Here is a 17,145-nt window from a genome sequence, read left to right as displayed (position 1 = left end):
GAAAAAGTAAAGAAAACGTACCGAGTGAACAGTTGGCAAAAACGGCAAGCAGCACCTAAATGTGTATTCTTAACAAGTTCAAGAACGACGCTCGTCCATTACACGTATTTCACCTTTATGAGGCAAATAAATTGGCTGGTAAAAAGCCTGTGTGGCTAGTGGATTTTAAAATCCACCTGCCCTAGTGGCTGGTAACCAAAAAAGTTAACTTCAGGCCCTGTACCTGAATATAATAATAATAAAGAGCATTCATTCATTTGATTTTGTCTCCAACTCATTGTGTCTATATATTCATTCATCCATTCTTTTCTTCTTTCTTTGTTCATACATGCTTGTACTAACTAGCCATCTCACTGCTCTACTGTTTCTCTTCTATTCCAAATGAACAGTGGTGAAAAGTAACTAAGTTAAGTAAGTACTACTGTTCTTAAACTTGGATTTAATACATTTTTGTCAATAAGCTGTAAACACAGTCTATTGTCTACTATAGTTGATACAGCTACTACTTAGCAAACACAGAGCAACATTAGCATTCATTTGGAATCATGTTTCTGGCCACCTGTCCAATATTATACTATAATAAGTCCAATATTCACTCTCTTTTCAGCTCTGCTCTGTTAGTATTATTTCCACCACAGCAGTCTCTCTCAATGAAAGCAGTCTTATCATGTGGACGTATTAGAATTATAGTCTTGATCTAAGCCTGATTAGACAAACAATCTTTTATTAATCACATTGAGTGGCAAGCACAAGGTGAAGGTATTATTATGTTTGACATTCCTCTTGTGATGCCTGTCTTTTCCAACCGAAAGGATTTTAACCAGTTGAATTAATTCACAGATAAACTGCCTAAGGTTAGGCAGTTTATCTGTTCACAATAGTACTTCTCGTGATATATGATTATGTTGTCGTGACGGGTCTTTTGGGAACACAACTGTGACGCACAGTCAAAATCACAGCAGTGTGTTAGAATTAGCCTCTGTGTGTGTGCCTACATGTGTATGTGTGGTTGTTAAAACCATGCGTAATCAGCCAGGAAGCAGTGCCAGGGTTGTCTTTTTCTATTTCCTGATCAGTATTTGACACAGATTTTCTACGTACTGTTTGCTGACCTCTCTCATAATGGTTCTCCCTCTGTCTCTCTCTCTTAAGAAAACATGCTCTCAAAACGGACACTTTACACTGAGTAAAGGCCATAGCACAGTAGTTGGGAAAGAGGTGGAATTGAACATTTGCTAAGCCCCACTCCCTTTAGTTACAGTAGCTACGCCTATAATCTATGCAACAAGACAACGGTAGACAAAAGCATCCTATCATTTCTAGCCAATGACTGTGTGAAATGATGACTAGTAGATTTGATCAGCTAGCTAGCCATTTAATTAAACAATTGTTTGTGTTTTTTTTCCCCTATACCAGAATGTTTTCTTGTGCAGGTAGACCTTACTCCAATGCTGACACAGCACTTTGGTGGTGTGGCAACGTCAGACTACACCAAGTTGAACAGGTTTAGACTACCTAGCCGAGCAATACCAATACTGATACTCATGGGTGGTGGTGACAGTGTACGACAGTGTACGATTGTATGTAGTCTATATCCGCGATGTCTCACTTCCGGGATTGCTCCATTGCCGCCGGAAATTCCGCTGGATGTCATTCTTTTCGGCCGAATGTCCGCTACCTTCCGTGTTCTTTGTGTTGGAATTTAAAACTCCAGTCCATTTCTGAGGACTATGGTTAACTGCTCCTCAGATCTCTGCAGGGTAAATCCAGACAGCTAGGTAGACTATCTGTCCAATCTGAGTTTTCTCTCGCACGACTAAAACAACTTTTGAAGGTACGCATGTTCCACCAGAGCAAGTTCCTTCCCGAGGCTATTTTGCAGTGGCACCGTGGCTCTGTCCGGCGCTTAGCACCGCCCAAGATGATTGTGATTGGTTTCTCCTATCCCAGAATGCTGTGTGGACTAGCCCGACAGCACAGGCTTTTATAAATGTCAACATAGCAAGCATCTAACTACTCCACTGCAGTGTGGAGTAATGTGTGGCAATGTGACACTAGCAATCTTGCTAACATTGACGTTGTGGGAAGTTGGGCTTAGCGTTCTCAACCTGGCAACCCCCCTGGTACTTCAAGTCTGGGGAGGAGGGGCTGGGGGAGATTGCTCTAGTATTTTGAATTTGGACTGCAATAACCATTTTTAACGCTAGGTATTATATATTGCACCTTTAAAACAGCTACGCTACTCTTATTACATATGTATCAAACTGTGTCAACAGCCTACAAATAAATGAAAATAAATGAAACACCACATCGTATCAGTCAATAACAAGAAAATATAAATGTATACAGAAAAAAACAGTAGCACCAAAAATTACGATATTTTACAGCCGTGGCTTCCCCGTAGTTCCAATGCTGGAGTTGCAACCGCTGGTTCCGTAAGTGTTTTTCCCCATTCTGCATTCCTTTTCACGTTTTTTCCTTCAACGATTTCCTCAGTTTTACTGTACATTGAAACACTGGACTCTCACAGAAGAGGTAATAATCGTGTAGGTTAATGTTATGGCCACTAGTTTTGAGTGTTTCAACCTTGTTTCTGAGGAATCATATTTTGTCTGTAATTTTGGCATGGCAGACAGGTCTAAACTACAATACCCATGAGCCTTGGCTGCTGTCACCATGCTGAAAAGGATAATGATTCAGATTGGTTGCAAATACTGTAGAGAGGCCATGCACATTGCCAATTTTCGTGTCCGTCATGTGATGCCATGGGGCCCAGACTTACATGGCTAAAGAGACGTCTGTAAATCATTAGATATAATTTCTTTTTGCATTACAACCTCCGCGAAATGCCTAATTTCACTATCAGAATTGTATCCATTCGGTCTGATAATATTTGGAAAGTCTAGCAGAGCCGCATGATTAAATCATTTAAATCCCCATTCAAGTTAGCAGAGCACAAAACCGGAAGAAACCGGCTCTGCCAGCGGAGGTCTCTAGTGCGCCTGCTGTATGGGATAGTGCAGAAGCAGCGGCGATCATTTGGGTAATTTCATACGCAGAAGTTGAACTTTTATGGCTTCATTCGCCACTGAGCAACTGTCATAGAAATAAGCAGCCTCAAATGCTTTAGCCAGGTCTTATTATACATCCAGGGAACATCCCCTTCCAGTGGACCATAATGGGACCTTATTTCGGAAAAGATTATGTATGTACCGAGAGACAGACATTTTTTGATCCTGTCTGAATGTTTTCAATTTTAAAAATAATTTTGCAAGACAAGAAAGTCACAGTTTGTTGTCAAACTGTTTAAGTATAAGACTGTAAAAATATGTTCATTAGAAAGACTACACACCCAAAAGTCACATGAGTGACGTCTTGCTGAAGCTACAATGGAAGGGGTCTTGCTCATTCTTTTGCTACCCAGCTGATAAATAAGATGCTGGATAAAACACATAAGGTAAGCTAACCTTACATTGCGAGGAATATAGCTAAGCTAGCTAGCACGCAAGTTGACGTAGGCTATATTGTGCGAGATGAGAACTGAATGGTTTTACGACAAAACTACAACCCAGAATTTAAGAGTGGATTAATTTAAACTGCAGTGTACAGTATTTTAGTTTCTCAACACTGTTACCTAGCACTAAAGTGACTAGAGTGTCTCTTGCTGAAATGCACCTTGGAAGTCAGTAGTCGTGTTTCCATCAGTGTATTTGTATGTGCATTTTGAAGTATCGTATTAGAAAATGTTGATGGAAACGAAATTGCAAAAACATTTTTAGGTGGTTTTTGCCTTTTTCGAAAAAGAGTTAAAGCCCCAGTGTGTAACGTTTGTAGTTGTTCATTATCAAAATCTGTATTGCCCTTCACAAACTTGTCCTTTTTCATGAATGTTGACCACCACCATCAATTTCAAGTATTCCTATTAACTTGGAATTTTACATTTGCGCTTGCATGAACTGGGGTAGACGCTCCTTAATGATGCGCCATCTTGAAATACGTTAGCCGGTAAGGGACATACAGGCTATACTGCTCCGCCTTTCGCGTTTTCGACTCACAGCTGCTGCTAATGGGTATCGTCGCTTCCCGGCCCCGGCACAGGTATTCAAAATCCAAATTTTTTTCTTCTTTGCCCAGAAAAAGAAAACGGATATTGCAAACAGCAAGAGACTGGAAAAAGAGTGAACATTGGAGCTGCTTTGGAGGCACAAACCAAATCCCAACTAGTTAATTATCCTCTGGACCGCTGCAGTCTCCTTTTCTTTCTCTCTTCTTTTTTCTCCGACAAGAACTCATGGATGTATTAAGAGAATGTATGAAGTCCAACAATGACGGCTGATAGACGGCCTTTTGTACACTTTCGCTTTTTGAAGCGTGAAGGCTACCGCAGTTGCAATTCTGCGTGGCGAGAGAGAGTTGATTGCGATATATGATCTCAACGCTAGATGGGAGTAATTCTTACACAGTGTAGCTTTAATGTGCAAAATGGGAGATGGAAACCGCTTTGCCTAATAAGTTGTGACGTAGCGAACCTGTAACTCACATGACTATAGTCCCAGTATCCAGTCACAGGATGGGGGAAGGATCGGGATATGGGTCCCATTCAGTGCGCCGTACACTTGTGGCCCAAGGTGCGTAGTGGAGTTGCGGCGCGCTGTAGCCTGGGCCTCAGCCACGACGGGGAAATGGACGAATTGGTTCAACAGCTTGAATCGTATGGCCCTGCACACTCCGTATACACAGCGGTGAGCGGTTTTCTTGCTGACACCAAATGTCTTTGCCACAACCCTGTATTCTGCACAGGTGACCAACTTGTACAAAGCTACCTTAGCTTCTAAACTCTTTGATTTAGCAAGCCGGTTTGCAATCTACAACCATGCGTAACGTCAACTTGATGAAACTACGATTTGCCTAGTCTAGTTCATTCACTCTAAACCAGTTGATGGAAACGCTTCTAATTCAGATTCACTTTTCTTTTTCTTATTTGAGACATTTTAAAAGTTCGCTTAAAATTTGCTTGACAATGAGATGGAAACATGGCTATAGTTATCAGCCTCAGAGTTTTTATGTAAAAACCAGAAAAATTCTGATGTAGTTTTACATCTGGACTGATGGTTTAACCAGGAGTTTCACGCCAGTCTGAGTCTGAAGAGCTCAAACTGTAAGTCGTGTAACATGAGAAAAATCTAGGAGACTTTTACTTTCAAAAGGAGGGTGACCAAAATAGCTCCTCCAACTTCCCAACTCTATTGCAGAGTGTGATGTCTGAATGAGATACCTGTGCGTGGCTGCAGCCCTGCAGCAACAGCAGGTATGGACAGTCGTGAGGAGGGTGAATGCAGTACTGTGTGGCGTTATCGTCCCTGTTCTCCGTCTCCTCCCTCTCGGACTCCTCTCTTTCCCGCTCGCCTCTCGGCCTCGACGGACAGAGGCTCTCTGTTTTGGCTCGTGGCCTGCCATCCCCCTCGGATGAAACTGCTAGGCTGTGAATGTGATTCTGTTCTGGGCTTGTTTTCAGGCACTCATAACTCGCCACTGAAGTTTGATTCAGACTCTCGCTTCGAACCTTGTGACGTTCGTCGTGATTTGTGTCCTGTTTGGTCTCTGTATCAGAATCTATGAGGTCCAGCTCACTTTTGCTCCTCAACAGTTTGTGGCCTCGCCCCATGGTCCTCTTTATGAGGGTGGAGGTCACTCTGGAGCGGCTCTTCTGCAGCTTTCGAGCCTGGGCATTGATACCTAACAGGGAGATGAATAAAGCAAAAATAAAAATTAGATTGGACACTGCTGTTAAAATGTGAGCAAATTGAGCTGCTATATAAATAGCCTTACATTAAGCACATGAGTAATGGAATGTAGTGATAGGGCAACACCCGATTTTTCCTGAAGTAAGGTGAGGTGTGTGTGAGCCTGTGTGTGTTCAGTCATTTGTACATCGTGCGTTTATGCCAGAGTCAACACAGAAGAGCCCCATGCAGGAAACAGACCTCAATGGAAAGAAAGACAGAGCTCATGGAAATAAAAACGTTCACCCACTCAGCAGGCATCCACAAGCTGACACTGATAGAGCGCTATCACAAGCTGCGCCATTCATAAAAGCAAAACACAAAACAGGACGCACACTCTTACACTATGACCACAGCTGTGTCAACCACAGCTGCGGCCTCCAGAAATGATAGTAAGTGGTGCACCGGGGACATTTACAGTGCCATAAAGTATTTGTGTCCAGCATCTATGGAAAGTTCTGGGTATGTCATGGGTATATCTGCTGCACAATGCTTTGTAAATATCAGTTGAAAAGATAATTTGTCAAATTTTTATTGCATTATGTTAAAATGTTAAATGAAGGGTGTGTCACTGGAAGAAGTTTAATTGAATCACACGGTGTCTGCAATGTTCGTTAAAATAAAAGTTTCTCTGGCCTCTATAATAAAAGAAATAAAATAGAAGTCCACATTTGTAACAGAAGTTTCAAAAGAAAGAAAAATAGAAACCGTAGACTTATTAAAATATAGTTTGTTCTGTGTGGCTTGGCTGATATTCAATGGAAAATGCCCACGCCAACAAACCACATTTTTACTGTGAGAACTATAAAACTAGATTTAATACTGACAAGATTTCATTAAATAGTACAAACTTTTATTCCAGGACATGCAGACACCCTGAATAAGGTTGTGGTATGCTGTGAAATGATCAGTCCCTGAAGCACTCTGAGGCTGCAGCAGTCAGACACTGTACCAGCAGTGATGGTGTCTTTGTCTTTGGATGCCTTCTCCTCAACTGAGCTTCTCCTCTGGATTTCGAACCGTCTCGCCAGGCCTTCTCTGGGTTTCCATAGTGACTGCAGGAGAAGGGGCTTCTCATTGTCGCTCACGACTCGGAACCCTTCAGTCCTCCACCGATGATCTCCAGTGGAGCCAATGGTGTCGCACAGAACATAGGACTCGGCCTCCTCCTTGCCCAGGCCATACCTAGAAGACATATGAGGATACATATTGTCATCATAATGATGAAACTAACTGGAAATTAATTTTGCACTCCAAAAGTCTGCTTTTGGAAACTTCTTGTTTCTTGCTTTGTTAATCACAATTGACAACACGGGGTTTACACGCACACTGATATTCCACTATTATTCAGAATATGACTTTATTCCGAGTTTGATATGGCTCATGTACACAGCATATTCCGTTTGGATTTTCCGAATAAAGCCTTTTTACCGAATATAGCATTTTGCGAACAAGGCGTGGGATTTGCCGGTAATTAGGGTTTTTACTGCAGTTTGTGACAGCCTATTGCCTGTTCATGGCTTAAGGTCAGCTCTGTGCGTTGTTGTACACAAACCAACTAGCCAAAAGTGCATGGCTGCGGTAGAGATGCATACCAAAAAGAAAAGCCCACGTCTCTGGTCGGAAGGAGAAACACACCGACTTCTAAACATTACAACAAACAAGACTTCGCAGTGCCAACATTTTCAAGAAGGGGGTTGAAGGAGCGAAAGAGGGACGCTGTGTTCGCGCGGTCAAAGTCCGCCACCAGTGGAAAACTTTGAAAGAATCCTATTTTGCACGACTGTATGTAAATTCAATATTAGTGGAATATTCACTTTCATTAGCCATATAAACAGCCTAGATTGCATAATGTATTTTTCGGAATAAGGGTAAAAAAACGGAATATTGTGTGCATGTAAACATAATCAGTGTCTACTCTACTCAAAGAACCTGTAGGCTGCATCTCAATGCACTTTAAGTTCGATGTTGCTGGTTTATTGACATTTATGAGTCACGCTGAGTTGACTTTCATCTACTCATGCCACTGTTACACTACTGTTACACTTAGCTATTACTATTATCTCGTAATTGTCACTGGTGGCCACAGTGACTTCAGTTCAGTAAAAGTTACACAAATTGGCTTTAAACCTGCATTTAACATTGCACATTGCAATATTACCACCAAGTCCATAAAGTGAATGCATTAGCAAAAAAATGCCTATTTACACATCCAGCAGAGTTGCAGCAACGTTAGCATTAACTCTGGAGTCATTTTTCTGGCCAATGTTCCAATATTCACTTTACTTTTAGCTCTAGTTTGGTCTTAACCAACTACTTGTAGGAAATGCCTGGCTCTTTATATATACTTTATTACATATTATATATACTCCACTATGCTCACCAGCCTGTCGCTACCTTTATCTGTCTGCCATTTTGTGCTAAGCAGGTTGCTTGCAGTGGATTTATCAGTTCTTTTTTTCTGAAAAACAAGAGCTGCCGAATTGTGCTGCTGGAAGTGAATGTGATGAACCAAAATAGTAAAGTGGTGGGCTTTAATGAGCTCAAAAGATGCTAAAACGCTATGTAGAGCTGAGTCAAGTGATGATCTGTGGGTCCGTCACAACAAGCAAACATTTTCACATTATACATAGTAATTTGATCCATTATTAATCTAAAAACATTAGATTAGTGCAGCTTTAATGTAAAACACTTCAACATGAAAATAGGCTGACTGATGGAGGGGTCTAGTAGTTTCTTTGAACTAATCATATCGTTATCATGAATATTCCATTAGACCTGCATACAGTACATAAATGAGCTTATCAAGAGTCATAATCTTGCTGTGTGCTTAATGTATTTGCTCACCCATTACTAAATAAGAGATCTAGTAATGAGTTAGCTAAATGTTACTGCTACAGTGTACATTTTTATTGAGGGAAAAGAAAAAAGATTTACTCTTTCCTCTACAAGCTGAATACCACTTGTATTATTCATTCTATTATGTTTTTGGCTGAAACATGAAGCAAAGGCTGACAGACATTCACTCACTCTCCGCCTTAGAGCCCTGGCCGACAGTCGCTGTCTTTCACGCAAATCTGTGGTTTGCTTTAGACCTTTTCAGAAGAACTAACTAAACTATTTGGCACACACACACACACACACTATGTGCACTGTACTGCAATTATAATAAACAGAACAACGTGTAAGGTCGACTTTGTTCATCTGAAATATATTAATCACAACATGAACATGCCCTCCTTTCATCAACCGCCAAAGTTTAGGACTGTTGTGCCTGCTTTTATATACAGTGGATGTAGCACAAAGGTATATTACAGCAGAGGAAGCATGTGGATGGACATAACTCACCTTGCGTTGACACACATACATACAAAGCAGACACATATGGCAGGCAGACACACACACACACACACGGGCACAAACACATGGCCTTACCGTTCAAGGGCCTCTTTGACTAGCTCTTTTGCACTAGAGTGTGTGGTGGCCAGGACACTCTTATAGTGAGCTCCCTCACAGATTTCATTTCCAAAGATCTTCAGGATTCCTGGAGCAGTTATCTGATTGGACAGCTCAGATGGGTCGTCCACTCTCAAAGCATCTGCAGTGATCACTGCATGACAACAAATTGAAGAGGTTTTAATGCTAGTTCTCAGTTGCGGTTCGTTAGTATTAATGGCAGATTTGCCATTTACCATATACCCAGCAGGAAAAACATTCATAACATACCATTTACACTATGTGTATATACAATAGACCAAGGCCGCCCAATTTGGGGCACGGGGGCCAAGTTTGGCCCTTGCTCCTCTTACTTTGAAAATGCTGTAAAATCCTAGATGTAATGCCTACTAAATGTACATTTTGTGCAGCTAAAAAGCACTTAATCTGAGTTTTATTGCAATGTAAAGCACAGTGCTGGTAAACTTCCGTCTTAAATTAAAAACGTAAGTTTTATCTACGAAGGATTACAAAAATTACAGTATTCTTCAACATCAACATTTATTTTTCGCCTGTGCCTTCCATCCAGATACATTTTGGCCCTTCATATATAAGAATTTGGGCACCTCTGCAATCGACCTTTGCAGGGCTTTACTAACAGCATAACGGATGGAATATGTGCGCTGACGGGTGACAGTTGAGCTGGTTCCTTCATTTTTCATATGAAGCAATGACATTCAAAATCCCATTCAAAAACATTTAAGCAGTCTAATTATATTGGCATTTGTGTGTATACTCTCTTTAGTCAATTTTCCAGTGTAAATGTACAATATACAGTAGTCAAACTATGGTTACAATTATAGTGTCAAATTATATTTACTCTTGTTACTGTTTTATGTGTAAAACAAGTGGCTTTCAAAATGTATGCAGCAATGATTTATTAATGATAAAATGCTACGCAAAGCTGTAGCAACCCTGTTTCTAAAATGACAACAAAATCCTGGACAAACATGCAGGGAGAAATGTCAAGTCATTGGGACGTACTGCTTCCCTTCCTGGCTGGGATGGACAGCGAGGACCTGATGCCTGCTGTCAGTGTCATGGAGCTGGAGTTGGAGGCGGAGCCGCGGAGGAAGACACCTGAGAGGCGGTTAGTTTGGTGACGGATTCGGCTCTTGCTGGGCTGTCTGACGGTCACGCCCTCTGCTGACCTGCTGGTGGATGAACTGCCAGTGGATGAAGCTGATCTGGTGAATAGAGGAGAAGGATGGGTCCTTAAGGAGATTCCTTGATCGTGACACTGAATCCCTACCAGCTGAACTCTGACTTTGACCCCTTGTGGGAGGGCAGTAAGAGAGGTAGGATGGATCCCAACAGAGACCAACGGAGTTTCTCACCATCATGTGAACAGAGGGATGGGGGAAGGGTAGCTCAATTGTTAAAGAAGGAGACAAATGAAGGAGAAATGATGTAGAAGAGGGAAAAAAACAGAAGATAGAAGACAGAAAGTACGAACAACAATTGATGCAACAGCAAAGGAGAAACTAAAGTATTTAGAAGAAAAAAAAGAAGCATAAGTTGTGCAAAACATTCTACATTCTACACGGATTTAAACAACATATGAGGATTACTCCCAGAAACCTAGATCACAAGATTCTATCATTGCAAACAATGCAGCATATATAGTACATACATGTCTGTCTCCAGCACAATGCCATCCAGTCTCCTCCACTATGCCTCCCTCAGCTCTCTCTGGACATAAATGAAATAATGAAGTGTTGTTTTACTTCTAACCAAGCCTGTAAGCTTCTTATTACTCTGGTTCCAAGGTTCTCTGGATTAACGCCACCACTTGGATATAAAAGATTTAAAGCTGTGGTAGGCACTTTTTGGCAAAAATTCCATAATAATCTTTCATAGCATATTGTTATTCAAGCGGGTAAGAGAAAACGTCTGCACCTTCCATTGGCTCCGTTTTCAGGCTTTAGAAAATCGAGCTGTGACGGTAGATGTTGGCCAATCACAGGTAAATTCAGAGAGAGAGAGAGAGTGTTCCTATTGGCTGTTCTGTACATTGCCCGTGCAACGTTTATTTTCCCGTCAAATGAATCCGCATCCAGTCTGGTGAACATTTACGTATTTTAAGGGTAACATGTCACGATGTACAAAAAACTTCATTAGAGCCATACCCTAAACCCAACAGGAAGTCCACCATTTTGAATTAAATGTTCGAAATTAGTGCGATTTTGGCCATTTCCACATGTCGTACTTTAACTCCTCCTCCTAGAGATTTCATCCAATCAACTTCAAACTCGGTCTGTGCTAATATAGCCACGCCCACTTACTCAGGCCACGCCCCCTTTCATAACATTTGAACTGTTTAAGGTAGAGTCTTGTGTGAGGTGTCATTAAACTCAGCAGAGAGTTCCTTCTTTATTGGTGATGGTTTGGCCCGCCCCCTATGTTCAAGCCACGCCCCCTTTTATTACTAATGGCCCGATTGATGTAAACACTTGTGTGAGGTATCATTGAACTCAGCAGAGACTTCCTTCTTCATTGGTGATGGTTTGGCCCGCCCCCTATGTTTAAGCCACGCCCCCTTTCATACATGCTGACCCATTTAAGGTAGAGTCTTGTGTGAGGTATCATTCATCTCAGCAGAGGCTTCATTTTTAATTGGTGATGGTTGGACCCGCCCCCTATGCTTTAGCCACGCCCCCTTTCCTCAGCTAACAAACCGTATGACGTAGAGTCCCTTTTCAGGTTTTCAGGTTTACATGGTTGAAAACACCATATTTTAGCTAGCTGTTTGTTTCTACAACTTCAGTTAGTACAAGGCAGACTTCTTCTACACCAGGGCGCGCTTCCAACTTTGCGTGGAATTCCTGAAGTACAGGGATGTCCCTACTACTTACATGTGTAAGTAGTTCTTTTGTAGATTATGGTGAACTAGTGTGTGTTGTAGCAGTGTTTTGCCATTGAAAACGAGCTAGCATGCTCGTCTCGGCTACTGAAGTAGAAAGCCCTGCAGATTTTGAACAGCTCACCCGGAAACTGAAGGCAGAAGACGTTCAGAAACCCGTATGTCACTCAAAAAAAAAGCATGGATGGGTTTTTTTTCCAAGTTTGTATGAGTGTGGAAGCACGAGAGACAAAAAATAACACCCCAAAATCCCAGAAAAAGTGATTTTTTCATAATATGGGCACTTTAAGGTTTAACTAATATTACTAGAGCAGTGTCCGAATTGCTTGGCCTCCGGTGTTGCTGCTTACAGCTTTCTCAAGAACCATTCATCTAAACTTCCCACTCGACACTGCGCCTTCTTGGGTCCTGAGCAACAACCTGCCATGAAGTAGTTGCGTCCCCTAGCAATGCTACGGTATACTTGTCATTTGCTAACAGCAGCTATTTGGGACCAGGCTATTTCTGGGAACAAAAGCGTTCCTTCCGGAAGTTACGTCGCTGATGCTTGAAATGTTTGAGTCTGCTACAATGTAGGTCTCTTTTTCCTAATCTGTTAATGAACGTACTGTAACGAGCGACGGCGAGCGAGCTGTACCCAGCATGCTTTTCTGCGCTGTCATTGTTAATAAGGGTCCTCTTTTAATACACTGCACAGTAGAGCCCTGCACGGGACTGCTTTCTTAATCCCATCCCGCCCACTCCCACTGGATTTCTGACCATTACCGCCCGCTGCCACAGTGTGTGTGTGTCCTACTCCTGCCCACACCCACAAACATTGTGACCATGCATACACACCGAGCCCCGCACAACAGAGTTCATCAAAACTCAGGCTTCTGTCTGGTGGTCTCATAAAAGCTTCATGTTACTTCACATGTAGGCTACTAAACTAGGAACAATACAGAAAAGATTAGTGAAGCGCTCTCACTTAATAATAATTCATGAATTATTAACATGTGATTTTTTTATTCTGGGTCTGTGACCAGTTGATGACAAGATGAGGGAAAAGCTGCTAAAATCAGCAAGACACCACAGTAACTGTAGAAAGCACTGTGTGTTTTGCCTAGTCTGGATCAACGGAAGTACATTTCCAGGCTTTGCCTCTCTGCTTCTGCTCTCTGTGTTGCTGTTCTCAAAATCCCTTCGCTACGGGAAACACCAACCTTCAAGCTAGCAAGCTACACGCTGACAATGGCAAGTTTGGCGATACACTGGTAAGAGCAAATGAAATGTAACCATGTATCCAGCTAATTTAAATGCTACTGTATTGTGTGAACAGTTAACTTTATTTTAAGGCCCCATGGCACGAAAATTTCACTCTATGAGATTTTTAACATTAATATGCGTTCCCCCAGCCTGCCTATGGTCCCCCAGTGGCTAAAAATGGTGATAGGTGTAAACCGAGCCCTGGGTATCCTGCTTTGCCTTTGAGAATATGAAAGCTCAGATGGGCCGATCTGGAATCTTCCCTCTATGATGTCATAAGGGGAAAGGTTACTTCCCCTTTCTCTGCTTTGCCCGCCCAGAGAATTTGGTCCGCCCATGAGAAAGAGAGAGACATCATGGCTTTCAAACGAGCGAAGCATGGCAGTTGGTCAAGGCCACACCCCCACCCTCCACCTTACCCCCTCTCTCCTCCTCAATATTATTTAAAGTTACAGACACAGAAATGGCACATGCTAAGTAAAACTCATTGTGGGACTGGCTCTAGTGGCTGTAATTCTGCACCATGGCTGAATTATGGGAAAGAGACTTCAGATACAGTATTAGGGGACCACTAAGGTCTATATAAAAGAGACTTCAGATACAGTATTAGGGGACCACTAAGGTCTATATAAAAGAGACTTCAGATACAGTATTAGGGGACCACTAAGGTCTATATAAAAGAGACTTCAGATACAGTATTAGGGGACCACTAAGGTCTATATAAAAGAGACTTCAGATACAGTATTAGGGGACCACTAAGGTCTATATAAAAGAGACTTCAGATACAGGATTAGGGGATCACCAATGCCTATATAAAAGCATCCAAAAAGCAACATGTCATAGGACCTTTCATTTTTTATGTGCCATTTTCTTTTGCGGGGTGCCAGTGTTCCACCAAAACAAGTTCTTATACAGACACCAGCTCAGAGCCGGACTGTGCAGCCGCCGAGTGGTTAATTAACTGCTTTAATTTTATTTTGAACTTGTTGACCCCCTTCTTTTGGTTACATCACAGGACCCGCAATTTATTATTTGACCGCATGCTTCCATGCAGCAAAGTTAAAACCACAGAGACCTGTCCATATGCACCAACTTCGACATGCACGTCCTTGGTTCCCGGCAAAACACCTGCCAAGTGTGAAGTAGATTGGATAAACGGCTCTCGAGATATGCGAAGGACACACACACACACACACACACACACACACACACACACACACACACACACACACAACCACACTAAAGGACAAATGGGACAAATAAGGTTTTACATCTTGGGCTTTTTAAATATTAGCAGCCAATCACCAAACCAAATGTTATTGCATTGTTGCTACAAATGTCAAGATTAAAAATGTTACTTGTACCAGAACTTGCATGGTAAGCCATGCCATGTTGATTTTCTCTTTTTTGTAATAGTAATAGTATAAGCCTACTGTAGCTAAAACAGTTAGGGTAGCCTATAACACCAAAGCAGAAAGGAAACCGATGGAGTGCCTACTCCAGGTAGGGAATGAGTCCTTACCCCAAGTGAAGGAGTTCAAGTGCCTTGGGGTTTTGTTCGCGAGTGAGGGGACAATGAGCGGGAGATTGGTCGGAGAACCGGGTGCGGTATTACATTAAATTTATCGCACCGTTGTGACGAAAAGAGAGCTGAGCCAGAAGGCAAAGCTCTCGATCTACCGGTCAGTTTTCGTTCCTACCCTCACCTATGGTCATGAAGGCTGGGTCATGACCGAAAGAACGAGATCCAGGGTACAAGCGGCCGAAATGGGTTTCCTCAGGAGGGTGGCTGGCGTCTCCCTTAGAGATAGGGTGAGAAGCTCAGTCATCCGTGAGGAGCTCGGAGTAGAGCCGCTGCTCCTTCGCGTCGAAAGGAGCCAGTTGAGGTGGTTCGGGCATCTGGTAAGGATGCCCCCTGGGCCCCTCCCTAGGGAGGTGTTCCAGGCACGTCCAGCTGGGAGGAGGCCTCGGGGAAGACCCAGGACTAGGTGGAGGGATTATATCTCCAACCTGGCCTGGGAACGCCTCGGGATCCCCCAGTCGGAGCTGGTTAATGTTGCTCGGGAAAGAGGAGTTTGGGGTCCCCTGCTGGAGCTGCTCCCCCCGCGACTCGACACCGGATAAGCGGATGAAGATGGATGGATGGATGGATGGATTGATGGATATAACACCAAAAATGGTTGTAGGATGTTGCATTTTATTAACAGTTTGACCTATTATCAAAATATTTTCACAATGCACTTTAGTTTTTATTAGAAATGTTTAGTATTTTTGTCACTTAAAAATATTAAAGATGAGGAAGTGGGTCCATGTTAGCTAAATAGACCAGAATAAGCCGTCATTGTTACACACATGCCAACGTTCATGCACATCACACATTTAGGTTACATTCATGATTTAATGAATTCATGACTGAACTGAGAAATGGATTTAACCATTTAAAAAAAAACTATAAAAAAATAAAAATAGTTCTTCAATGAAGCTAAATTGTTTAGTGTCCTTTTTAACCATCAGTGACTGTCCCATTTTACATGAACATGTCATCGGAGTGAGGTAGAAGTTTTTGATGTGTTTAAAGTTCATAAAGTATTTTACTTGGGAACATATTGTCTATATATAAATTACAAGACTTCGTCCTATTTTGTTGTAGTGAGGGCTTGTTTAAAAAAGTGCATTTAAATGGGCTTTTATGAGTTAAGTGTTCGATTTTTACCTTTTCCTCTTTGTTCGGTCAAATCATTTTCAAGCTCCCCCTTAACCCACGAAAAACAAATGTCTGATGTACCTTCAAAATAGAAGAGAACTTGTAGACTGACAGGCATGTCTAAATTAATTTTTAAGACCATAAGAAGAGAATAACACATGAATATACACATGTAAATGCAAATTGTATGTGTAGAGACAAATAAGACTTTTCTTGTCAACATAGTCAGCACAACTCTCTAAGAATTCATTTGTACAAATTGTAAAAGCTGAGTTTCTACTTACTGCTGAGAGCCATCACTTGTCTTCCTTCCCAACTTGACATATCGTCTTTTAGGTGAAGCTGCGGGTAAAGTCGGTGGTCTTGGTGGGAGAGAACGCCACTCCTCAGAAGAAAATGTCATCTGATTCATTCCTGTGTGCTGGACTTAGGTATTCCTGTTGCAGATAACTAGATTAAATGAAGACAAATGGTTCCTATCATGGTCCCATCAGCCGGTGATGCACACAGAAGGCTTTGCTTCATTCCTGGAATGTCTCACCCAGGACAAGCGTCACAAAGCCATTCAGCTGCTGCATTTCACGCACTTGAACAGGAACAGACGCTGCAGATGTTCCCAGCCCTCATCCAGCTGCTGGAACTGCCGTCGCCGCGGGGCCGTTCAGTTTTACGACGGCGGCCCGAGTTCTAACTTTACTTCAATGTTTCTGAGTGTGACACTAACACATCAGATGAGTCCTTTGACTGAGACCTGGTCCACAAGTGGACAAATCTGGACACTTCACATTGATTCCGCGTGCTGCTGGAGGAGGCAGTTTGTTTCAAATTCAGATCGAACCCGCTCTCCAGATGTGCGTCGACAGCGCAACTGTTTGGAGACGCCAAGTGCACACACCCGCCCACCCGTAATAAAACTTTCAAAATAAAATCCTCACAGGAGAACGCGTTTCAGGTTGTTCAGGGTTTGTATTATTCTAAAGATAATTAGCTCATATTTTGGCAGTGAACTTGTTGAGGAAAGCTCTTGGATTCGTAGAGTTTGTATCTCAACTAAA

General features: G+C 42.2%; 1 protein-coding gene across 5 annotated transcripts in view; it reads right to left on the bottom strand.

The window, feature by feature from the left end:
- Positions 1–16,590, bottom strand: part of radil2b (Ras association and DIL domains 2b) — a 39,214-nt gene extending 22,624 nt beyond the window's left edge. For 3 of the 5 annotated variants that reach the window (XM_028568075.1, XM_028568076.1, XM_028568077.1), the window contains exons 1-5: positions 16,375–16,590; positions 10,263–10,465; positions 9,219–9,393; positions 6,736–6,968; positions 5,276–5,736 (exon numbers count right to left, since the gene is read on the bottom strand). In XM_028568075.1, coding sequence (XP_028423876.1) covers positions 5,276–5,736; positions 6,736–6,968; positions 9,219–9,393; positions 10,263–10,465; positions 16,375–16,502 — 1,200 coding nt within the window. In that variant the 5' untranslated portion in view covers positions 16,503–16,590. Of the gene's footprint in view, positions 1–5,275; positions 5,737–6,735; positions 6,969–9,218; positions 9,394–10,262; positions 10,466–14,908; positions 14,933–15,092; positions 15,124–16,374 lie in introns of those variants that run through there. The other 2 variants (XM_028568079.1, XM_028568078.1) reach the window with 2 other exon arrangements.
- Between the last annotated feature and the right edge of the window lie 555 nt (positions 16,591–17,145).

This window comes from Perca flavescens, chromosome 21, assembly GCF_004354835.1.
Source record: "Perca flavescens isolate YP-PL-M2 chromosome 21, PFLA_1.0, whole genome shotgun sequence".
Taxonomy (NCBI): domain Eukaryota; kingdom Metazoa; phylum Chordata; class Actinopteri; order Perciformes; family Percidae; genus Perca; species Perca flavescens.
This window is presented reverse-complemented; position numbering and strand designations above follow the sequence as displayed.